Below are 25,805 nucleotides of genomic sequence, written 5' to 3'. Positions count from 1 at the left end.
ACGAGACACTCCCAGAAAGGCATGTATGTATGAGTACAGAGAGAGTGGGAGCAGTGGGGCTGCATCACTGACCAGGACGAGACACTCCCAGAAAGGCATGTATGTATGAGTACAGAGAGAGTGGGAGCAGTGGGGCTGCATCACTGACCAGGACGAGACACTCCCAGAAAGGCATGTATGTATGAGTACGGAGAGAGTGGGAGCAGTGGGGCTGCATCACTGACACCCAGGATGAGACACTCCCAGAAAGGCATGTATGTATGAGTACAGAGAGAGTGGGCGCAGTGGGGCTGCATCACTGACCAGGACGAGACACTCCCAGAAAGACATGTATGTATGAGTACAGAGAGAGTGGGCGCAGTGGGGCTGCATCACTGACAACCAGGATGAGACACTCCCAGAAAGACATGTATGTATGAGTACAGAGAGAGTGGGCGCAGTGGGGCTGCATCACTGACCAGGACGAGACACTCCCAGAAAGGCATGTATGTATGAGTACAGAGAGAGTGGGCGCAGTGGGGCTGCATCACTGACCAGGACGAGACACTCCCAGAAAGACATGTATGTATGAGTACGGAGAGAGTGGGATCAGTGGGGCTGCATCACTGACCAGGACGAGACACTCCCAGAAAGGCATGTATGTATGAGTACGGAGAGAGTGGGCGCAGTGGGGCTGCATCACTGACCAGGACGAGACACTCCCAGAAAGACATGTATGTATGAGTACGGAGAGAGTGGGATCAGTGGGGCTGCATCACTGACCAGGACGAGACACTCCCAGAAAGGCATGTATGTATGAGTACGGAGAGAGTGGGCGCAGTGGGGCTGCATCACTGACACCCAGGACGAGACACTCCCAGAAAGACATGTATGTATGAGTACAGAGAGAGTGGGCGCAGTGGGGCTGCATCACTGACAGCCAGGACGAGACACTCCCAGAAAGGCATGTATGTATGAGTACGGAGAGAGTGGGAGCAGTGGGGCTGCATGACTGACAACCAGGACGAGACACTCCCAGAAAGGCATGTATGTATGAGTACAGAGAGAGTGGGCGCAGTGGGGCTGCATGACTGACACCCAGGACGAGACACTCCCAGAAAGGCATGTATGTATGAGTACGGAGAGAGTGGGCGCAGTGGGTCTGCATCACTGACAGCCAGGACGAGACACTCCCAGAAAGACATGTATGTATGAGTACGGAGAGAGTGGGAGCAGTGGGGCTGCATGACTGACAGCCAGGACGAGACACTCCCAGAAAGGCATGTATGTATGAGTACGGAGAGAGTGGGAGCAGTGGGGCTGCATGACTGACAACCAGGACGAGACACTCCCAGAAAGGCATGTATGTATGAGTACGGAGAGAGTGGGAGCAGTGGGGCTGCATGACTGACAGCCAGGACGAGACACTCCCAGAAAGGCATGTATGTATGAGTACGGAGAGAGTGGGCGCAGTGGGGCTGCATGACTGACAGCCAGGACGAGACACTCCCAGAAAGGCATGTATGTATGAGTACGGAGAGAGTGGGAGCAGTGGGGCTGCATGACTGACAGCTGAGCCTGTCACGTCAGTGAGGTGACAAAATGCAAGATATAATTACCTAGCTAAATCAGGCGCTAATGCAATGCTACATGTATTAAATGAGCACCAAACATATTGATTATTAGACAGCAGCTCCTATGCGGCAACTGGATGCCTTAGACGATATAAATTGTTTAAGTTTCAATAGAGACATAAAAGAGCGCTGATGGTATATAAATAAAAATATTTCTAATATTTATTAGAGTTCAACACAATAAAAACAGTTATGCCAATAATAACCAGATAAAATGTAGCCACAATATTTCTGATTGTATATAAACTGTATACAGATTCAGCTGTAATCACTCACATTAGATCGATTGTATTTAAATGCAGCTGAATCAGCTGATATGTGCAGTACTGCGGTCAATTAATTAACATATTAGAGGTATATATATTAGGGGTATATGCAATTGCGGGCGAATCGCGCCTTTTTTTCGTCCGTTTAAAAATTCGCCTGCACTCGACAGCCACAGCCCTGCCGCCGGGACCATGAATTCACCATATGCAACGCAAAACGGATTCGACACACCCCTTGGCGGATAACGGCCCAATCGGCGAGTAATGGGCGTCCCGAATTCGACTTCCCGCCGAAAGCAGCCCTTTATTAGGGCTTGTTTGCTGCGTGCTCTGCAGCCATTTTGTGAACCTGCAGAGAGGTGTGAGGAGGTGCAGAGCTAACAAATTGGTTGTTTGCTGTGGTATTGTTTGGACACCCCAGCAGGCTTTATTCCAGGACAGACAGGAGGATACCTGTTACCCCGGAGGAGAGCCATTTTAGGAGCTTTTACTACATTTGCAGGTAAGTACCACATGTGGGTCTGGTGTTGCATGTATGTGTTTGTGTAGTGGGGGTTGCCATGAGGTGTACATGGGGTGTTTGGGTATGTGTGCAGGTATGTGTATAGCTCCTGTTAGTTTTGCTGCATTTTTTTGTGGAGATTTGTGTTTTGGGGTAGTTTTTCAAAAAATTTTTCTTTTCTTAAAATTACTTTTTGGGCCTTCCTTTTGCATTGGTGTACCTCCAGCATGTGCAGGATTGATTTTTAGCTAGCTTGGGCTGATTTTTAGTGTGTGTCGGTAGCAATGCGGTCGACATGTGGTGTCGTTTGTTTGCCAAACCTGTTTTTTCCCTCCTATTTTACCACTGGTGTACCTCCAGAGTGTGCTGGGATGATTTCTGACTAGTTTAGGGTGATTTGGAGCAAGTCTGTGGCTGCCATGCGGTCGACATGTTGTGTCGGTTGTCAGTCAAACCTGTTTTTTCTCTCCTATTTTACCACTGGTGTGTCAGCCATTTTGTGTGTCAGACATTTTGTGTGTCAGACATTTTTGATTTCCAGTATGTGCAGGGATGGTGTTTTGGTCCTGCTTGAGAACTGGGGTCCCAGCAGCATGACATGTGATTGCATTTAATTATGTAATGTGGTAAATGTAAATTTATATTTATATATATATATATATATATATATACACACAGAGTAAAAACCACAGCACTCACCGCACCAGAAGCGGGGCACAGCTATGCACTTACCACTCACAGGGTGGGGTGCATGTAACACTGCACTCTCCACCACAGAAGCGGGGCACACAGCTGCACTTACCACTCACAGGGCGGGGTGCATGAAGCCCATGACCACATCGCTCTAATAAATACAAACAGAGAACCCAGCACTCACCAAAGTAAACTCACTTATCCTCAACAATTCAATAAATAAATGATGGGGGTTTAGTTGGTGGATTGGCCAATGCACGGAAGCCTGTATACCGATTCAAGGTACCCCACCTTCATACAGGTCCTACACTATCACAGAGTCTTAAAACCTGACTACCACACTGCTGCATCATCTGCCTGCTAGATGTAATGTGTACCTGCCACAGACTTTATGGCTTTTAAAGGCACACTAGTCACCTATTGCACTGGCTCAAAGATGATTGCTAAAAAACAGCTGAGACAGGTTCAGGATAATAAAGTCCACACAGGGTGCATGAGAAAGCTAGTGGCCACGGTTAATAAGAGCTAACCATAGATTAACCCCTTCATATACACACAGAGTAAAAACCACAGCACTCACCGCACCAGAAGCGGGGCACAGCTATGCACTTACCACTCACAGGGTGGGGTGCATGTAACACTGCACTCTCCACCACAGAAGCGGGGCACACAGCTGCACTTACCACTCACAGGGCGGGGTGCATGAAGCCCATGACCACATCGCTCTAATAAATACAAACAGAGGACCCAGCACTCACCAAAGTAAACTCACTTATCCTTAACCTGTCTCAGCTGTTTTTTAGCAATCATCTTTGAGCCAGTGCAATAGGTGACTAGTGTGCCTTTAAAAGCCATAAAGTCTGTGGCAGGTACACATTACATCTAGCAGGCAGATGATGCAGCAGTGTGGTAGTCAGGTTTTAAGACTCTGTGATAGTGTAGGACCTGTATGAAGGTGGGGTACCTTGAATCGGTATACAGGCTTCCGTGCATTGGCCAATCCACCAACTAAACCCCCATCATTTATTTATTGAATTGTTGAGGATAAGTGAGTTTACTTTGGTGAGTGCTGGGTTCTCTGTTTGTATATATATATATATATATATATATATATATATATAAAATTATTATTTTTTTTTGTTCTTTTTAAAACAGAGATGTCCAGGGACAAGCAGACCGACCCCCCCCCCCCCCTTCCCCCACCCCCTCGGATCTATCCCTGCATAGCAACGAGGAGTGGGAGCCGACCCGGGAGGAGGATACGACCGACCAGGCATCCAGTGACCAGCCGCGGTCGTCAAGGGCCCATGAGAAATCTAAGAAAAAGCCTAGTAGAAAGGTACTGACAACACCTGCAGACACAAATAGCATTCAACTTGACCCACCCTAGTTTACGCACTGCCATGCACACCTACAGGTATATGTGCGCAATGCCAGGGATACTAACACTCACAGGTACATACCGATCTTATTAAATGCATGGGTTTTTTTTTCAATTCCTAAAGGCAAGAAGCCAGCCAGAGGAGCAGTCGGAGGAGGAAGCCTCTGGTGAAGATGCAGGACCGAAAAAGCCGCGTGGACCCAGATACACTGAGGCGGAAAACTGTTCCCTAGTGGATGGCGTCGACAGGTCCTACGACATTCTGTATGGACCAAGGGCACAGACCACAGCAGCTAGGACAAAGCGAAGCATCTGGGATTCCATCGCGAGCCAAGTCACTGCAGTATCTGGAAACCGCCGGAGCACCAGAAACTGTATGAAGCGGTACAGTGATTGCCGCAGACAGACCAAAAAGAAGATGGGGATTCAGCGCCGACATGAGACAGCTACGGGAGGTGGCCCGGCTCTCAATATGAAGTGGCTACCCTGGGAGAACGTTATTAGAAGGTGCATGAACCCTGCCATGGTCGAAGGAGTTCGCGGAGGTGTGGACTCCAGCCATCCGATGGCTTTCCCGAGGAGGAAGAACCGCCCAGATGACGGAAGAAGGCGGGAGACAAGCAGTCCAAAAGGAGGCCTGATGGTAAGAATACATTCACATGAGCTGTACTAACGAAAAAATTTTGTATTTGCTAATGTGAGTTTTTTTGTTTTTCAGACAGGCCTGCCCAGAGGACATCACCTGCGCACAGGACATCGCCAGCGCACGGACCGTCACCTGTGCAGCAGGCATCAGGAGCGCGCATATCGTCACCTGTGCGCCACAGTTCGTCATCGCGCAGTTTGTCACCTGTGCACCAGACGACGTCAGCGCTCAGACTATCACCTGTGTGCCAGACACCGTCGGCGACCACACCACAAGATGGGCGCCAAACTACTGCTCCTGCGCGCAGGCCATCACCAGATCGTCGTCTCTCCAGGAGCTCTGGGACTGAAGAGCCTCAAGACACAACCCTTGTGGACCCATCACCCGATCTGTTTGAGTCTACAGGGTTAACAGACGAGACTTTTCTTGGGTTTGAGGACAGCCGTGCAGATGTATCCAGCCAGACCCTTGAAAAGTCTTCAGAAACGAGGACAAGTGGAGCTCCTGGAGCAGCGGCACCACAGGATGGAGAAGGTTTGTATTTTTTTTTGTGGGGGGGGGGGGGGGGGTCAGCAGTTGTGTAAAGTTTATTAACTTTCCCCAAAAAATTATTTTGCAAACAGTGGTGCCACGGACCAGCAGCGGACTAGCTTCGGGGATTGGTTCCTACTTCAGGCCGGATCTCCTACAGGAGTCGTTAGAGGATGACGAGGTGGAAGTGCAGCAGGCTGCAGTTGCTACATCCCTGTGTGAGTAAATTGAATTGTGAGCCTTCAAACAAGTGTATGATGAATGTGTATAATATTTTCAATTTTTCTTTTCAGCTGCCCAAATGCAAGTGGTGGCAGACATCCAGGAAGGGCAGAATCCCTCAACTGTTCAGAGGGTTCACACCCTGGCATCGGAGATTGGGACCCGCCAGGATACGTACACAAATGTCGTGGGAAGCAGACTGGACAACATTGAGAGGACAATGGAGAAAATGTCCAACAGTCTGCAAGAACTGCAGAAGACTCTTTCCGACAGCACGGCCACAATACTACAGATCATAATTGAAGATCGTAGAGAGAATAGGAGCGTACTTAGCATTATGTCCGATTCCTTGCTCAAGCTTGTGGAAAATACCTCATGTCTGGCAGAAAGCAATAAGAACATGTCGGAGAGTCATCGACACTCCTCTTCCAGCCAACAGCTCATCGCAACCACACTGCAGATGATCTATGATAAGCTCCCAGTACCAGCTCATCAACACGCTGGTGATCCACCATATCCGCCGTCGCAAGCCACAAGGACGCATCGTACCCTTCCTCAAGTCCCATCCCAGTACAGACAGTCACAGATGTACCAGGGATATACAGGGATGTACCCCACCCCCCAGATGCCTCCACCACCGGCCGCACAATCTTCAGCAGCATGGGCACCGAGGACCAGTCTACATACTCCCCAGCCTCCCAGGACATCCACGCCCTATCAGGGGGAAGAAGAGGATCCGGACAGACTTCCACCATAAACCCGGTCGTATTATTTTATTTTATTTTAAATGTTTTTCATGTATCCCTTTCTTCCCCTCCCATTAGTTTGTTGTTTTTCTTACTATTGTTTTTTCTTTGTTGGCCTTCCCCACCCGTGACCGGGTACTACCAAGGAGCTTTGTGTAGGCATACATGCGCGGGCATGTATGCGGGCGCGTGTGGTAACGGATGAAAGCGCCTTGCGGCTACATGTATGATGGGCCAAAGAGCTATTCTGATACCCCCTTTTTCTTTCAAAAATCCTTTTTGTAATGGTGTACAGTAGGCTTTCATTGTGTGAATTTACTATTCACTAGTCTGTGTTTTTGACTTATTCATAGGATTGGTGAGGAGAAATGAAGTGGACGGCATAAAGTTGTGTTGTGCGTACCAAGGTGAGTAGAACCATGTTTAATTCAAGAAACTTTGAACCGCATGCCTTTGTAGAACAACACCGTCCAGCAATGGGTCATGCTGGGCTGTGTTGTTCCACAAATGTTAGTGTGTCAAAGTGCTGACCACTGACGCCTCTCTTTCACTTTGAACCGCATGCCTTTGTAGAACAACACCGTCCAGCAATGGGTCATGCTGGGCTGTGTTGTTCCACAAATGTTAGTGTGTCAAAGTGCTGACCACTGACGCCACTCTTTCACTTTGAACCGCATGCCTTTGTAGAACAACACCGTCCAGCAATGGGTCATGCTGGGCTGTGTTGTTCCACAAATGTTAGTGTGTCAAAGTGCTGACCACTGACGCCACTCTTTCACTTTGAACCGCATGCCTTTGTAGAACAACACCGTCCAGCAATGGGTCATGCTGGGCTGTGTTGTTCCACAAATGTTAGTGTGTCAAAGTGCTGACCACTGACGCCACTCTTTCACTTTGAACCGCATGCCTTTGTAGAACAACACCGTCCAGCAATGGGTCATGCTGGGCTGTGTTGTTCCACAAATGTTAGTGTGTCAAAGTGCTGACCACTGACGCCACTCTTTCACTTTGAACCGCATGCCTTTGTAGAACAACACCATCCAGCAATGGGTCATGCTGGGCTGTGTTGTTCCACAAATGTTAGTGTGTCAAAGTGCTGACCACTGACGCCACTCTTTCACTTTGAACCGCATGCCTTTGTAGAACAACACCGTCCAGCAATGGGTCATGCTGGGCTGTGTTGTTCCACAAATGTTAGTGTGTCAAAGTGCTGACCACTGACGCCACTCTTTCACTTTGAACCGCATGCCTTTGTAGAACAACACCGTCCAGCAATGGGTCATGCTGGGCTGTGTTGTTCCACAAATGTTAGCGTGTCAAAGTGCTGACCACTGACGCCACTCTTTCACTTTGAACCGCATGCCTTTGTAGAACAACACCGTCCAGCAATGGGTCATGCTGGGCTGTGTTGTTCCACAAATGTTAGCGTGTCAAAGTGCTGACCACTGACGCCACTCTTTCACTTTGAACCGCATGCCTTTGTAGAACAACACCGTCCAGCAATGGGTCATGCTGGGCTGTGTTGTTCCACAAATGTTAGCGTGTCAAAGTGCTGACCACTGACGCCACTCTTTCACTTTGAACCGCATGCCTTTGTAGAACAACACCGTCCAGCAATGGGTCATGCTGGGCTGTGTTGTTCCCCAAATTTTCATTGAAAAGAAATGAACATGAATTTAGTGTGTCTTTACTTTAATATACTTTTTTTCTTTTCCCCACAGATATCTATATACACAAGAAAAGAATGTAAAGAAGAACAAACTACTTTTTTGTTTTAATTAACTTTCAAACTTTATTAAAAAAAATTTTTCTTCAATAAACTTTTAAAAATAGAAGTTTCCTGTGGTTTTTATTAAAATTTGTAATGCAGTAGAATTGTACGTAAGTAGATTGCCCGGGGAACTGTCTCTTCAAATCCACGCCACTTAGGAAGGATACACCGGAAGACCTGTGGAAGAGAACAGTATGAGCTACCAGATGTGGGTAATAGTGTCACCCTGGGACTGGAAAGAAGAGGTACATACAGTCCACACAACACAAGCGGGGAACAGTGGGTCCAAATGCAACCCTCCGGCACTTGCGTCACTACACATCCAAACATTCCCTGACCAGCATTGGTGTTTCAGGGAATGTTTGGATGTGTAGTGACGCAAGTGCCGGAGGGCTGCACTTTGGACATGCCGGGGTGATTTTGGACAAAGGGAGTTCTGGGCAATCCATCTCACCTGAGGGGGTTGTCTGCTACATGGCGGAGGTTCAGGTCCACATCACCAGTAGGTCGCCCATGGAACATCGGGTGAAATGGCGTGTCTCTTCACATCCACGCCACTTGGGAAGATACATCGCAGGACCTGTGGAAGAGAACAGTTTGAGCTTCCAGATATGGGTGATAGTGTCACCCTGGGGCTGGAAAAAGAGGTACATACAACAGTCCACACAACACAAGCGGGTTGCAGCGGCCCAAATGCAACCCTCCTGCACTTGCATCACTACACATCCAAACATTCCCTGACCAGCATTGGTGTATCAGGAGGGAATGTTTGGATGTGCAGTCTTGCAAATGCCGGAGTGCTGCACTTTGGACATTTCGGAGTGATTTTGGACAAGGGAGTCTTGTTGGTCAATGCATCTCACCTGAGGTGGTTGTCTGCTACATGGCGGAGGGTCAGGTCCACATCACCATTAGGTCGCCCATGGAACATCGGGTGAAATGTCGTGTCTCCTCACATCCACGCCACTTGGGAAGATACACCGCAGGACCTGTGGAAGAGAACAGTTTGAGCTTCCAGATATGGGTGATAGGGTCACCCTGGGACTGGGAAAAAGAGGTACATACAACAGTCCACACAACACAAGCGGGTTGCAGCGGCCCAAATGCAACCCTCCTGCACTTGCATCACTACACATCCAAACATTCCCTGACCAGCATTGGTGTATCAGGAGGGAATGTTTGGATGTGCAGTCTTGCAAATGCCGGAGTGCTGCACTTTGGACATTTCGGGGTGATTTTGGACAAGGGAGTCTTGTTGGTCAATGCATCTCACCTGAGGTGGTTGTCTGCTACATGGCGGAGGGTCAGGTCCACATCACCATTAGGTCGCCCATGGAACATCGGGTGAAATGGCGTGTCTCCTCACATCCACGCCACTTGGGAAGATACACCGCAGGACCTGTGGAAGAGAACAGTATGAGCTTCCAGATGTGGGTAATAGTGTCACCCTGGGACTGGAAAGAAGAGGTACATACAGTCCACACAACACAAGCGGGGAACAGTGGGTCCAAATGCAACCCTCTGGCACTTGCGTCACTACACATCCAAACATTCCCTGACCAGCATTGGTGTTTCAGGGAATGTTTGGATGTGTAGTGACGCAAGTGCCGGAGGGCTGCACTTTGGACATGCCGGGGTGATTTTGGACAAAGGGAGTTCTGGGCAATCCATCTCACCTGAGGGGGTTGTCTGCTACATGGCGGAGGTTCAGGTCCACATCACCAGTAGGTCGCCCATGGAACATCGGGTGAAATGGCGTGTCTCTTCACATCCACGCCACTTGGGAAGATACATCGCAGGACCTGTGGAAGAGAACAGTTTGAGCTTCCAGATATGGGTGATAGTGTCACCCTGGGGCTGGAAAAAGAGGTACATACAACAGTCCACACAACACAAGCGGGTTGCAGCGGCCCAAATGCAACCCTCCTGCACTTGCATCACTACACATCCAAACATTCCCTGACCAGCATTGGTGTATCAGGAGGGAATGTTTGGATGTGCAGTCTTGCAAATGCCGGAGTGCTGCACTTTGGACATTTCGGGGTGATTTTGGACAAGGGAGTCTTGTTGGTCAATGCATCTCACCTGAGGTGGTTGTCTGCTACATGGCGGAGGGTCAGGTCCACATCACCATTAGGTCGCCCATGGAACATCGGGTGAAATGGCGTGTCTCCTCACATCCACGCCACTTGGGAAGATACACCGCAGGACCTGTGGAAGAGAACAGTATGAGCTTCCAGATGTGGGTAATAGTGTCACCCTGGGACTGGAAAGAAGAGGTACATACAGTCCACACAACACAAGCGGGGAACAGTGGGTCCAAATGCAACCCTCCGGCACTTGCGTCACTACACATCCAAACATTCCCTGACCAGCATTGGTGTATCAGGAGGGAATGTTTGGATGTGCAGTCTTGCAAATGCCGGAGTGCTGCACTTTGGACATGCCGGGGTGATTTTGGACAAAGGGAGTTCTGGGCAATCCATCTCACCTGAGGGGGTTGTCTGCTACATGGCGGAGGGTCAGGTCCACATCACCATTAGGTCGCCCATGGTAGAGTTGGATAAAAGGGTCAAATATTTGCGGTAACCAAACAGGATAAAACAGGGGGGAACAAACTGTATAAACACGGCCTGGGGATACACATCAACAGGATGTAAAACTCTGTAATAGATAAATGAAGAGGTTTTTTTAAAAAAAATCCAATGTCAGTTTACACGATAATACAAATGTTGTCAGTATACTCACAGGTAACTGCAAAAAAATTTTGTATCACTGTCCGCCGGGAATCCTCTCCTTCGCCCATACCCACCGGTAGAGCAGAAGACCGGTTCCCGCGTAGGAAAGCACTACGACGAAGAGTCACCGGCAAACGGTTTGCGACACATATGTTGTGTAAAATACAACATGCATTTACCATGCCGCAAACCTTCGACGGTGAGTACAAAAGAGCACCGCCGGAAGTGTCTAAACATCGAAACCGGCTTTTAAGTACACCGAAGGCACGCTCAATTATTCCCCTCGATGCAATGTGTTTCTCTTGGTAACGTTTTTCTGCTCTACCAACAGGATTAGACAATGGGGTCAACAGCCACGGTTTGTTTGGATAACCCGCATCGCCTATAGAAAATATAAAAAAAATGTTAGGTACTTGTAAAAAATAATAAAAAAAATAATAATAAAATAATAAAAAAATGAAAATACATACCTAACAGCCAGCCACCAGGCATGTTTCCTGTTTCGAACTTGTCAAACAGCGATGACTGGCTTAGGATGAAGGAGTCGTGAGATGATCCAGGAAATCCCACAAAAATGTTCAAAAATCTCATGTTGACATCACAGACCGCCTGCACGTTCAGGGAATGGAACTGTTTTCGGTTCCGAAAACATTCCTCTGAATTCCGTGGCGGTCTGATCTGCACGTGGGTACAGTCAATCGCGCCCAGCACATTGGGAAATTTGTATTTGTTGAAAAAGCCTAATTTGATCTCACGACATTCGCTGTCCGTCTCTGGAAATGTGATGTACTGGATCGTCAATTTGCGGAAAGCCCTAATGACTTGGGTTATACAGCGCGACAGTGTCGACTGAGAAAAACCGCATGTTTGAGACAGTGTAGGCTGGAATGTGCCTGACGCCAAAAAATGTAACGTCCCCAGCAGTTTCTGAAAACCGCTGATTGCACGATTTGACCGTGCCCGAGGTTCCAAGTCGGCCGCCAACAGAGCGTACAGCGAATATATGTCGCGAGTCGATAAGCGATAATTTTGTATCACCTCGAACTCGCTGAGATCCTCCAGTTCACGCCTAGTGCGATACTGGCGTGGACGTGGAAATGAAACCCGCAATACTGGCTCACCCAATGCAGACATTTGCTGACCTGGATCCTGATGTTCATCAGCACTTTCTTCCTCCATCATGCTTGCAGCCAGCATGAACAACACAATCTGGTCAGAAAAAGGCTCCATCATTGTAGTCAGTACAAAAATAGGAATGTGTTTTAAAACGCAGGGATTTTCCTAAAAAAACGATTCCACAGAGCTGACTGTAAAATGGCTCCTTCTCCCTGTAGTCTCAAACCCAGGAGTGAGGAGATAGGAGGGGCTTTGCAGAAGTGTATCCTGGGTAAAACTGTGGAATCATGGGTAAATTTCCCTCAGGAGATTGAAGAAAAAAATATTCCTTTAAAAAATCAATTAAATAATACTTGTGAAGCAAAAAAAGACAAACCAAGTAGATAATCCTTTCAAATATAAATAGATATGCTACTATCAATCCTCAAATATCCCAAAAAATTATGTTCTAAAAAATTTTTTTGAGAACCCGCCAGTCAACTGAGGCGGACTGAAATAGGCGAATTTGCGGTCGAAAAGCACTGCAGGCGAATTTCCAAACTTGAATTGAATATGCTTGGGGCGAATTGCAGCATCTGTACCATTGCAGAAAAGTCGAATGCGAAAAAAGTCGAATTGACAAAAGTCGAATTTTGAATGTCCGTTTTTTTGCGAAAAAGTACTGTACTGCATAGGCGAATTGATTTTTTGAGGCGAAAACGTTCCGGAATTCGACTTTTTCTGAAATTTGACCGCAATTGCATATACCCCAATGAGTCCTCTGAATGCATTTCTTGAAGTTCTGGGTACCAAGCTCTTCTTGGCCAATCCGGAACCTCGAGTATAGTTCTTACTCCTCTCCTTCTTATTATTCTCAGTAGCTTGGGTATGAGAGGCAGAGGAGGGAACACATACACCGACTGGTACACCCACAGTGTTACCAGAGTGTCCACAGCTATCGCCTGAGGGTCCCTTGACCTGGCGGAATATCTTTTTAGCTTTTTGTTGAGGCGGGACGCCATCATGTCCACCTGTGGCCTTTCCCAATGGTGTACAATCCTTTGGAAGACTTCTGGATGAAGTCCCCACTCTCCCGGGTGGAGGTCATGCCTGCTGAGAAAGTCTGCTTCCCAGTTGTCCACTCCGGGAATGCACACTGCTGACAGTGCTAACACATGATTTTCCGCCCATCGGAAAATCCTTGTGGCTTCTGCCATCGCCATCCTGCTTCCTGTGCCGTCCTGTAGGTTTACATGGGCGACCGCCGTGATGTTGTCTAACTGGATCAGTACCGACTGGTGTTGAAGCAGGGTCTAGCCTGACTTAGGGCATTGTGAATGGCCCTTAGTTCCAGAATATTTGTGTAGGAAGATCCTTGCATGGAACCTGCCGAATGGAATTTCTTCGTAAGAAGTTACCATCCTTCCCAGGACTCGCGTGCATTGATGCACCGACACCTGTATTTGTTTTAGGAGGTCTCTGACTAGAGATGACAACTCCTTGGCCTTCTCCTCCGGGAGAAACACTTTTTCCTGTTCTGTGTCCAGAACCATACCCAGGAACAGTAGACGCGTCGTAGGAACCAGCTGTGACTTTGGAATATTCCGAATCCAGCCGTGCTGTTGTAGCACTTCACGAGATAGTGCTACTCCGACCAACAACTGCTCCCTGGACCTCGCCTTTATAAGGAGATCGTCCAAGTACGGGATAATTATAACTCCCTTTTTTCGAAGGATTATCATTAATTCGGCCATTACCTTGGTAAATACCCTCGTGCCGGGGACAGACCAACGGCAACGTCTGGAATTGGTAATGACAGTCCTGTACCACAATTTTGAGGTACTCCTGGTGAGGAGGGTAAATGGGGACATGCAGGTAAGCATCCTTGATGTCCAGTGATACCATGTAATTCCCTTCGTCCAGGCATGCAATAACCGCCCTGAGCGATTCCATTTTGAATTTGAATCTTCGTATATAAGTGTTCAAGGATTCTAATTTTTAGAATGGGTTTCACCGAACCGTCTGGTTTCGGTACCACAAACCTTGTGGAATAGTAACCCCGGCCTTGTTGAAGGAGGGGTACCTTGATTATCACCTGCTGGAAATACAGCTTGTGAATTGCCACCAGTACTACCCCCCCTCGAGGGCAGCAGGCAAGGCTGATTTGAGGTAACGGCGAGGGGGATTCGCCTCGAACTCCAGCTTGTATCCCTGTGATACTACTTGCAGAACCCAGGGATCCACCTGTGAGCGAGCCCACTGGTCGCTGAAGCTCCCGAGACGTGCCCCCACCGCACCTGGCTCCACCCGTGGAGCCCCAGCATCATGCGGTGGACTTAGAGGAAGCGGGGGAAGATTTTTGATCCTGGGAACTGGCTGTCTGGTGCAGCTTTTTCCCTCTTCCCTTGTCTCTGTGCAGAAAGGAAGCGCCTTTGGCCCGCTTGCTTTTCTGAAGCCGAAAGGACTGTACCTGATAATACGGTGCTTTCTTAGGTTGTGAGGAAACCTGAGGTAAATTTTTTTCTTCCCAGCTGTTGCTGCGGATACGAGGTCCCAGAGACCTTCCCCAAACAATTCCTCACCCTTATAAGGCAGAATCTCCATGTGCCTTTTAAAATCAGCATCACCTGTCCACTGCCGGGTCCCTAATACCCTCCTGGCAGAATGGACATTGCCTTAATTCTGGATGCCAGCCGGCAAATATCCCCCTGTGCATCCCTCATATATAAGACGACGTCTTTAACATGCTCTATGGTTAGCCAAATAGTATCCCTGTCGAGTTAACAATCTGACAGGGTAACAGACCACGCTGCAGCAGCACTATCCATGCTGAGGCAATTTTAGGTCTCAGTATAGTACCTGAGTGTGTAAATACAGACTTCAGGATAGCCTCCTGCTTTTTATCAGCAGGCTCCTTCAAAGTGGCCGTTTCCTAACACGGCAGTGCTACCTTTTTTGACAAACGTGTGAGCGCCTTATCCACCCTAAGGGATATCTCCCAACGTGACCTATCCTCTGGCGGGAAAGGGTACGCCATCAGTAACTTTTTAGAAATTACCAGTTTCTTATCGGGGGAACCCACGCTTCTTCACACACTTCATTCACTCATCTGATGGGGGAACAAAACACTGGCTGCTTTTTCTCCCCAAACATAAAACCCCTTTTTAGTGGTACTTGGGTTAATGTCAGAAATGTGTAACACATTTTTCATTGCCGAGATCATGCTACGGATGTTTCTAGTGGATTGTGTATATGTCTCAACCTCGCCGACACTGGATTCAGACTCCGTGTCGACATATGTGTCTGCCATCTGAGGTAGCGGGCGTTTTTGAGCCCCTGATGACCTTTGAGATGCCTAGGCAGGCGCGGGCTGAGAAGCCGGCTGTCCCACAGCTGTTACGTCATCCAGCCTTTTAAGTAAGGAGTTGACACTTTCGGTTAATACCTTCCACCTATCCATCCACTCTGGTGTCGGCCCCACAGGGGGCGACATCACATTTATCGGCATCTGCTCCGCCTCCACATAACCTTCCTCCTCAAACATGTCGACACAGCCGTACCGACACACCGCACACACACGGGGAATGCTCTGACTGAGGACAGGACCCCACAAAGTCCTTTGGGGAGACAGAGAGAGAGTATGCCAGCACACACCAGAGCGCTATATAATGCAGGGATTAACACCATAACTGAGTGATTTTTCCCAATAGCTGCTTGTATACACAATATTGCGCCTAAATTTAGTGACCACCCTCTCTTTTTAACCCTTTGAGCCTGAAAACTACAGGGGAGATCCTGGGGAGCTGTCTTCCAGCTGCACTGTGAAGAGAAAATGGCGCCAGTGTGCTGAGGGAGATAGCCCCACCCCTTTTTCGGTGGACTTCTCCCGCTTTTTTATGGATCTCTGGCAGGGGTATTTTACACATATATAGCCTGTATAACTATATATTGTGTAGATTTGCCAGCAAGGTGTTTAATATTGCTGCTCAGGGCGCCCCTTCCCCCCCAGCGCCCTGCACCCATCAGTGACCGGAGTGTGAGGTGTGCATGAGGAGCAATGCAGTGCTGTGCGCTACCTTGGTGAAGAGCGAAGTCTTCTGCCGCCGATTTCCAGGACCGTCTTCTTGCTTCTGGCTCTGTAAGGGGGACGGCGGCGCGGCTCCGGGACCGGACGATCGAGGTCGGGCCCTGTGTTCGATACCTCTGGAGCTAATGGTGTCCAGTAGCCTAAGAAGCCCAAGCTAGCTGCAAGCAGGTAGGTTCGCTTCTTCTCCCCTTAGTCCCCCTCGTAGCAGTGAGTCTGTTGCCAGCAGATCTCACTGAAAATAAAAAACCTAAATATACTTTCTTTTTCTAGGAGCTCAGGAGAGCCCCTAGTGTGCATCCAGCTCAGCCGGGCACAAGATTCTAACTGAGGTCTGGAGGAGGGTCATAGAGGGAGGAGCCAGTGCACACCAGGTAGTCCTAAAGCTTTCTTTAGTTGTGCCCAGTCTCCTGCGGAGCCGCTATTCCCCATGGTCCTTACGGAGTCCCAGCATCCACTTAGGACGTCAGAGAAATGTGATTACTAGATTATGTGTGTATATAGGGTGCCCCCATACCTGCTCTCCCCTGTACAATACCCGACAGTCTCCTCTTACCCAGTGATGTGAGGGGCCGGTGATTCTCCATCATCACGTCCTTGTACAGACCCCTGTGTTCCTCTATATACTCCCACTCCTGCATGGATACATAGACAGTGACATCCTGACACCTTATAGAACACGTCCCCTGGTGTTACTGTATAATGTCCTATTCTCGACAGTCACCTCTTCAGTCCTCACCCAGACAAATCCCCCTTGTGTTACTGTATAATGCCCCATTCCCAGCAGTCACTTCTCCAGTCATCACCCAGACACATCCCCTGGTGTTACTGTATAATGTCCCATTCCCAGCAGTCACCTCTCCAGTCATCACCCGGACACATCCCCTGGTGTTATTGTATATATCCCATTCCCAGCAGTCACCTCTCCAGTCATCACCCAGACACGTCCCCTGGTGTTACTGTATAATGCCCCATTCCCAGCAGTCACCTCTCCAGTCATCACCCGGACACATCCCCTGGCGTTACTGTATAATGCCCCATTCCCAGCAGTCACCTCTCCAGTCATCACCCGGACACATCCCCTGGTGTTACTGTATAATGTCCCATTCCCAGCAGTCACCTCTCCAGTCATCACCCAGACACATCCCCTGGCGTTACTGTATAATGCCCCATTCCCAGCAGTCACCTCTCCAGTCATCACCCGGACACATCCCCTGGTGTTATTGTATATATCCCATTCCCAGCAGTCACCTCTCCAGTCACCACCCAGACACATCCCCCGGTGTTACTGTATAATGTCCCAATCCCAGCAGTCACCTCTCCAGTCATCACCCAGACACATCCCCTGGTGTTACTGTATAATGTCCCATTCCCAGCAGTCACCTCTCCAGTCATCACCCAGACACATCCCCCTGATGCAGAGGCGGAACTACCGGCAGTGCAGGCAGTGCACTGCACTGGGGCCCGCCTCTGTCCAGGGGCCCAAGCATGTAATGAGTCAAACTGACTCATTACATGCCGCTGTGCGCTGCAGGCAACCGCTGCCCGCAGCGCACAGCCGCCCGGAGATAGGAGCTGAGCAGCGGTACAGACGGGGGAAGGAGGAGGGAGCCGGAGGACGGAGCCGCAGCAGCGCTTTGTTACTGGTGGAGGCGCTGCTGCTGCTGCTCCTCTGCTTCCCTATAGGCTGTCTTCCGAGAACAGCCTATAGGGAAGCAGAGGGGCAGCAGCAGCAGCGCCTCCACCAGTAACAAAGCGCTGCTGCGGCTCCGTCCTCCGGCTCCCTCCTCCTCATTCTCTACTGCCCGGGAATCGTCGTCTGACGCAGCTGCACCGAGGAGCCTGAGGGTAAGTATAATTCTTCTTTCTTTCTTTCTTTCTTTCTTTCTTTTTCTTTCTTGTGCCTGCCTGCCGCAATGTGTAAAAAGGGGGGACTACCTGCCGCAATGTGTAAAAAGGGGGGACTGCCTGCCGCACTGTGTAAAAAGGGGGGACTGCCTGCCGCAATGTGTAAAAAGGGGGGACTACCTGCCGCAATGTGTAAAAAGGGGGGACTACCTGCCGCAATGTGTAAAAAGGGGGGACTGCCTGCCGCACTGTGTAAAAAGGGGGGACTGCCTGCCGCAATGTGTAAAAAGGGGGGACTACCTGCCGCAATGTGTAAAAAGGGGGGACTGCCTGCCGCAATGTGTAAAAAGGGGGGACTACCTGCCGCAATGTGTAAAAAGGGGGGACTGCCTGCCGCAATGTGTAAAAAGGGGGGACTGCCTGCCGCACTGTGTAAAAAGGGGGGACTGCCTGCCGCAATGTGTAAAAAGGGGGGACTACCTGCCGCAATGTGTAAAAAGGGGGGACTGCCTGCCACTATGTGTAAAAAGGGGAATCTGCCTGCCGTAATGTGTAAAAATGGGGACGCTGTCTGCCGTAATGTGTAACAAGGGCACGCTGTCTGCCGTAATGTGTAAAAAGGGCACGCTGTCTGCCGTAATGTGTAACAAGGGCACGCGGTCTGCCGTTATGTGTAAAAAGGGGTAATCTGCCCGACGCTATGTGTAAAAATGGGGAATCTGCCTGCCGTAATGTGTAAAAAAGGGGGGCTGCCTGACGCTATGGGTAAAAATGGGGAATCTGCCTGCTGCTATGTGTAAAAAGGAGGAATCTGCCTGCCGTAATGTGTAACAAGGGCACGCTGTCTGCCGTAATGTGTAACAAGGGCACGCTGTCTACCGTAATGTGTAAAAAGGGCACGCTGTCTGCCGTAATGTGTAACAAGGGCACGCGGTCTGCCGTTATGTGTAAAAAGGGCACGCTGTCTGCTGTAATGTGTAAAAAGAGGAATCTGTTCGCTGTAAGGTGTAAAAGGGTCTCTACCTGGTGTAGTGGTGCTACTGTGCGGCGTAATTTGAATAATGGAGACTACTGTGTTGGTATTATTTTGTGGCCACACCCCTTCCCCACGAAGCCACGCCACTATGTATTTTTGCGCGCGCCTACGGCGCGCACTGCCCCCGGGGTGGACTTGGATGGGGGGGGGGGGCCCAAAGCATTTTGTCGCACCTGGGCCCACCGCTTGCTTGTTCCGCCACTGCCCTGAAGTTACTGTATAATGCCCCATTCCCAGCAGTCACCTCTCCAGTCATCACCCAGACACATCCCCTGGTGTTACTGTATAATGCCCCATTCCGAGCAGTCACCTCTCCAGTCATCACCCTGACACTTCCCCTGGTGTTACTGTATAATGCGCCATTCCCAGCAGTCACCTCTCCAGTCATCACCCAGACACATCCCCTGGTGTTACTGTATAATGTCCCCTTCCCAGCAGTCACCTCTCCAGTCACCACCGAGACACATCCCTTTGTGTTACTGTATAATGCCCTATTCCCAGCAGTCACCTCTCCAGTCATCACCCAGACACATCCCCTGGTGTTACTGTATAATGCCCCATTCCGAGCAGTCACCTCTCCAGTCATCACCCAGACACATCCCCTGGTGTTACTGTATAATGTCCCATTCCCAGCAGTCACCTCTCCAGTCATCACCCAGACACATCCCCTGGTGTTTCTGTATAATGATCCATTCCCAGCAGTCATCTCTCCAGTCATCACCCTGACACTTCCCCTGGTGTTACTGTATAATGCTCCATTCCCAGCAGTCATCTCTCCAGTCATCACTCTGACACTTCCCCTGGTGTTACTGTATAATGCTCCATTCCCAGCAGTCACCTCTCCAGTCATCACCCAGACACATCCCCTGGTGTTACTGTATAAGGGCCCTCATTCTGAGTCGTTCGCTCGGTATTTTTCATCGCATCGCAGTGAAATTCCGCTTAGTACGCATGCGCAATATTCGCACTGCGACTGCGCCAAGTAATTTTACTATGAAGATAGTATTTTTACTCACGGCTTTTTCTTCGCTCCGGCGAACGTAGTGTGATTGACAGGAAATGGGTGTTACTGGGCGGAAACACGGCGTTTTAGGGGCGTGTGAATTAAAACGCTACCGTTTCCGGAAAAAACGCAGGAGTGGCCGGAGAAACAGAGGAGTGTCTGGGCGAACGCTGGGTGTGTTTGTGACGTCAAACCAGGAACGACAAGCACTGAACTGATCGCAGATGCCGAGTAAGTGTGAAGCTACTCTGAAACTGCTAAGTAGTTTGTAATAGCAATATTGCGAATACATCGGTCGCAATTTTAAGAAGCTAAGATTCACTCCCAGTAGGCGGCGGCTTAGCGTGTGTAACTCTGCTAAAATCGCCTTGCAACCGATCAACTCGGAATGAGGGCCAATGTCCCCTTCCCAGCAGTCACCTCTCCAGTCATCACCCAGACACATCCCCTGGTGTTACTGTATAATGCCCCATTCCCAGTAGTCACCTCTCCAGTCACCACCGAGACACATCCCTTTGTGTTACTGTATAATGCCCTATTCCCAGCAGTCACCTCTCCAGTCATCACCCAGACACATCCCCTGGTGTTACTGTATAATGTCCCATTCCCAGCAGTCACCTCTCTAGTCATCACCAAGACACTTCCCCTGGTGTTACTGTATAATGTCCCATTCCCAGCAGTCACCTCTCCAGTCATCACCCAGACACATCCCCCGGTGTTACTGTATAATGTCCCATTCCCAGCAGTCACCTCTCCAGTCATTGCCCAGACACATCCCCTGGTGTTACTGTATAATGTCCCCTTCCCAGCAGTCATCTCTCCAGTCATCACCCTGACACTTCCCCTGGTGTTACTGTATAATGCTCCATTCCCAGCAGTCACCTCTCCAGTCATCACCCAGACACATCCCCTGGTGTTACTGTATAATGTCCCCTTCCCAGCAGTCACCTCTCCAGTCATCACCCAGACACATCCCCTGGTGTTACTGTATAATGCCCCATTCCCAGTAGTCACCTCTCCAGTCACCACCGAGACACATCCCTTTGTGTTACTGTATAATGCCCTATTCCCAGCAGTCACCTCTCCAGTCATCACCCAGACACATCCCCCGGTGTTACTGTATAATGTCCCATTCCCAGCAGTCACCTCTCCAGTCATCACCAAGACACTTCCCCTGGTGTTACTGTATAATGTCCCATTCCCAGCAGTCACCTCTCCAGTCATCACCCAGACACATCCCCCGGTGTTACTGTATAATGTCCCATTCCCAGCAGTCACCTCTCCAGTCATTACCCAGACACATTCCCTGGTGTTACTGTATAATGTCCCATTCCCAGCAGTCACCTCTCCAGTCAGCAGCTGAATGATCTTGTTGGTGAGTTCCAGGATCTTCTGGTCATTGTGTCTCTTATGTATCAGTGAGTCAGTGAGTGAGGTGGAGGCACCGTGATGGGGCTCTAGGTCCTGTTTAGTCCACATGCAACATGAGGATGGATGCTGGGGGTCCATCGGATGTCTTCTTTAGTATGGTGTAATCCTGCTAAATGGGAGAGACAATATCACTTTAAATACTCCCAGATCTCCTCACCTCCCCAGTCTTGTCCCTGTATTATTACTATTGAAATGAGTGGTGTTACTGTGACATTCCCAGATCCCCCTCTACACCACCCAGTCATGTCCCTGTATTATTACTATAGATATAAGTGATGTCACTGTGAGGCTCCCAGATCCCCTCACCTCAGCAGTCATGTCCCTGTATTATTACTATAGATATAAGTGATGTCACTGTGACATTCCCAGATTGCCTCACCTCCCCAGTCATGTCTCTGTTTTATTACTATAGATATAAGTGATGTCACTGTGACGCTCCCAGTTCTCCTCACTGTCTCAGTCATGTCCCTGTATTATTACTATAGATATAAATGATGTCACTGTGAAGCTCCCAGATCCACTCACCTCCCAAGTCATGTCCCTGTATTATCACTATAGTTATGAGTGATGTAAATGTGACGCTCCCAGATCCTCTTCACCGCCCTAGTCATGTCCCTGTATTATTACTATAGATATAAGTGATGTCACTGTGACTCTACCAGATCCCCTCACCTCCCCAGTCATGTCCTTGTATTATTACTGTAGATATAAGTGATGTCACTGTGAAGCTCCCAGATCCCCTCACCTCCCCAGTCATGTCCCTGTATTATCACTATAGTTATAAGTGATGTAAATGTGACATTCCCAGATCCCCCTCACTTCCCCCAGTCATGTCCCTGTATTACTACTATAGATATAAGTGAAATCACTGTGACATCACCACCACTCCCAATGTATTATAATAATAATAATAATAATAATAATAATAATAATAATAATAAAATAATACCAGGACACCACAAGCTGCTGTCCCTGTATAATAATAACCATACAAAAAAACCTGCTCCCCCCGTATTATACTAATAACATCAGGACACCTCATTCTGCTCTCCCTTTATGGTAATAATAAAAGACACCAAAGGCTGCTCCCTTCTGTATAATAATAATAATAATAATGACAGGACACCACAGGCTGCTGCGCCTGTATTATAATAATAATAATAATAATAATAATAATGCTTCCCCAATATAATAATAACAGGACACCACAGGCTGCTCATCCTGTATAATAACAGGACACCACAGGCTGCTCCTACTGTATAATAATAATAACAGGACACCACAGGCTGCTTCCCTTGTATAATAATAATAATAGGACACCACTGGCTGCTCCCCCTGTATAATAATAATAACTGTACACCACTGGCTGCTCCCTCTGTATAATAATAACAGGACACCACAGGCTGCTCCTCCTGTATAATAATAGCAGGACACCACAGGCTGATCCTCCTGTATAATAATAATAATAATAAAATAATAATAACAAAAGGACACCACAGGCTGCTCCCCCTGTAGAGTAGGATGCCACAGGTTGCTCTTCCTGTCTATTATGACAACACAGGATGCTACCCCTGTATATTATTGCAATACAGGCTGCTCCTCCTGTATACTATAACAGCACAGGATGCTACCCTTGTATATTATGACAACACAGGCCACTCCCCCTGTATACTATGACAGCACAGGCCGCTCCACTTCTATATTATGACAACACAGGCCACTCCCCCTGTATACTATGACAACACAGGATGCTACCCCTGTATATTATGACAACACAGGATGTTACCTCTTTATATTATGACAACACAGGCCGCTCTCGCTGTATAATATGACAACACAGGATGCTACCCCTGTATACTATGACAACACAGGCCGCTACCCCTGTATATTATGACAACACAGGATGCTACCCCTGTATATTACGATAGCACAGAATGCTACCCCTGCATATTATGACAACACAGGCCACTCCTTCTGTATAGAAAGACAATACATGCCGCTCACCCTATATAATAGTAACAAGACACAACAGACCCCTCCCACTGTATAAAAGGGCAACACAGGCCGCTCCCCCTGTAGAGTAGGACAACACATGCCGCTCCCCTGTATATTAATACAGCTCCCCTGTATATTAATACAACACAGGCCCCTATCTCTGTATAGAATTACGGTAACGGCGGGGTCTGCACCACCTGTATTAGGGTAACGGCGGGGTCTGCGCCACCTGTATTATGGTAACGGCGGGGTCTGCTCCACCTGTATTACAGTAACGGCGGGGTCTGCGCCATTTGTATTACACTAACGGTGGGGTCTGCACCACTTGTATTACGATAACGGCGGGGTCTGCACCACCTGTATTACGGTAACAGTGGGGTCCGTGCCCCCCTGTATTATGGTAACGGAGGGTTCTGCGTTCCCCGTATTACGTTAATGGCGGGGTCTGCGCCGCCTGTATTACGGTTACGGCGTGGTCCGAGCCACCTGTATTACGGTAACGGCGGGGTCCGCGCCACCTGTATTACGGTAACGGCGGGGTCCACACTACCTGTATTACGGTAATGGTGGGGTCAGCGCCACCTGTATTACGGTAACGGCGGGATCTGCGCCACCTGTATTACTGTAACAGCGGGGTCTGCGCCACCTGTGTTACGGTACCGGCGGGGTCTGCTCCATCTGTATTACAGTAACGGTGGGGTCCCCCTGTAGAGTAAGAACACACATGCCGCTCCCCTGTATATTAATACAGCGCCCCTGTATATTAATACAACACAGACCCCTATCTCTGTATAGAATTACGGTAACGGCGGGGTCTGCACCACCTGTATTAGGGTAACGGCGGGGTCTGCGCCACCTGTATTACGGTAACGGCGGGGTCTGCGCCACCTGTATTACACTAACGGTGGGGTCTGCGCCACCTGTATTACGATAGTGGCGGGGTCCGCGCCCCCCTGTATTAGGGTAACGGCGGGGTCTGCGCCACCTGTATTAGGGTAACGGCGGGGTCTGCGCCACCTGTATTACACTAACGGTGGGGTCTGCGCCACCTGTATTACGGTAATGGCTGGGTCCGCGCCCCCCTGTATTATGGTAACGGAGGGTTCTGCGTTCCCCGTATTACGGTAACGGCGGGGTCTGCGCCACCTGTATTACGGTAACGGCGGGGTCCGCGTTACCTGTATTACGGTAATGGCGGGGTCCGCGCCACCTGTATTATGGTAAAGGTGGGGTCCACACCACCTGTATTACGGTAACAGCGTGGTCTGCGCCACCTGTATTACGGTAACGGCGGGGTCTGCACCACCTGTATTACGGTAACGGCGGGGTCTGCACCACCTGTATTACGGTAACGGCGTGGTCTGCGCCACCTGTATTACGGTAACGGCGGGATCTGCGCCACCTGTATTACAGTAACGGCGGGGTCTGCGCCATCTGTATTACGGTAGCGGCGGGGTCTGCGCCACCTGTATTACGGTAACGGCGGGGTCTGCGACACCTGTGTTACGGTAACGGCGGGGTCTGCACCACCTGTATTACAGTAACGGCGGGGTCTGCGCCACCTGTATTACGGTAACGGCGGGGTCTGCGCCACCTGTATTACGGTAACGGCGGGGTCTGCGACACCTGTGTTACGGTAACGGCAGGGTCTGCGACACCTGTATTACGGTAACGGCGGGGTCTGCACCACCTGTATTACAGTAACGGCGGGGTCTGCGCCACCTGTATTACGGTAACGGCGGGGTCGGCGCCACCTGTATTACGGTAGCGGTGGGGTCGGCACCACCTGTATTACGGTAGCGGTGGGGTCGGCACCACCTGTATTACGGTAACGGAGGGGTCTACGCCACCTGTATTACGGTAACGGCGGGGTCTGCGTCCCCTGTATTACGGTAACGGCGGGGTCTGCACCACCTGTATTACAGTAACAGCGGGGTCTGCGCCACCTATATTACAGTAATAGGACACTAGAGTGTCAGCCACCTGTACAGGGATAATGCAGCACCAGAGGCTGCTCCAGCTGCACTATAACAAGGCACCAGAGGCTGCTCCCCCTGTAGTACAAAACCTGACACCAGAGCTGCTCAGCCTATAGAATAATAATAATAATATCATTACCTGCTGCCAGACACAGCAATGGCTGCTCTCTGCTCCTGCTGCCTTGTGGGAATGATAGAAGGAAGGCGGAGCTCAGACCAGGGGAA

The 25,805-nt window shown here is 49.4% G+C and overlaps 2 protein-coding genes across 2 annotated transcripts; one reads left to right on the top strand and one right to left on the bottom strand.

Annotated features, from left to right (window-relative positions):
- The first annotated feature begins 5,728 nt into the window (after positions 1-5,728).
- LOC135000758 (uncharacterized) lies at positions 5,729-7,001 on the top strand. The gene is made up of 2 exons (XM_063951526.1): positions 5,729-5,850; positions 5,926-7,001. Exon 2 carries the CDS (start codon positions 5,934-5,936, stop codon positions 6,609-6,611), a length of 678 nt encoding a protein of 225 aa, XP_063807596.1. The 5' UTR covers positions 5,729-5,850; positions 5,926-5,933; the 3' UTR covers positions 6,612-7,001.
- Positions 7,002-10,753: 3,752 nt separating this feature from the next.
- On the bottom strand, positions 10,754-25,763 carry LOC135000760 (putative nuclease HARBI1). Its single transcript, XM_063951527.1, has 5 exons — positions 25,720-25,763; positions 21,520-21,715; positions 11,580-16,923; positions 11,120-11,491; positions 10,754-11,035 (listed from the first exon to the last, which is right to left on the bottom strand). Coding segments are annotated over exons 3-5 (1,137 nt in total). The 5' UTR covers positions 12,343-16,923; positions 21,520-21,715; positions 25,720-25,763; the 3' UTR covers positions 10,754-11,033.
- Positions 25,764-25,805: the final 42 nt, after the last annotated feature.

Source organism: Pseudophryne corroboree, unplaced genomic scaffold (genome assembly GCF_028390025.1).
Source record: "Pseudophryne corroboree isolate aPseCor3 unplaced genomic scaffold, aPseCor3.hap2 scaffold_1570, whole genome shotgun sequence".
Taxonomy (NCBI): Eukaryota; Metazoa; Chordata; class Amphibia; order Anura; family Myobatrachidae; genus Pseudophryne; species Pseudophryne corroboree.
Note: the sequence above shows the minus strand (reverse complement) of the source record. Positions and strands in the feature narration are given on the sequence as shown.

Bases quoted from the DNA above. Each gene is read 5' to 3' on its own strand.
- LOC135000760 (XM_063951527.1), bottom strand. From the start codon at position 12,342: ATGATGGAGCCTTTTTCTGACCAGATTGTGTTGTTCATGCTGGCTGCA. The intron at 11,492-11,579 runs GTATGTATTTTC...TATTTTCTATAG, and splicing joins GCCTGGTGGCTGGCTGTTAG to GCGATGCGGGTTATCCAAAC.
- LOC135000758 (XM_063951526.1), top strand. From the start codon at position 5,934: ATGCAAGTGGTGGCAGACATCCAGGAAGGGCAGAATCCCTCAACTGTT.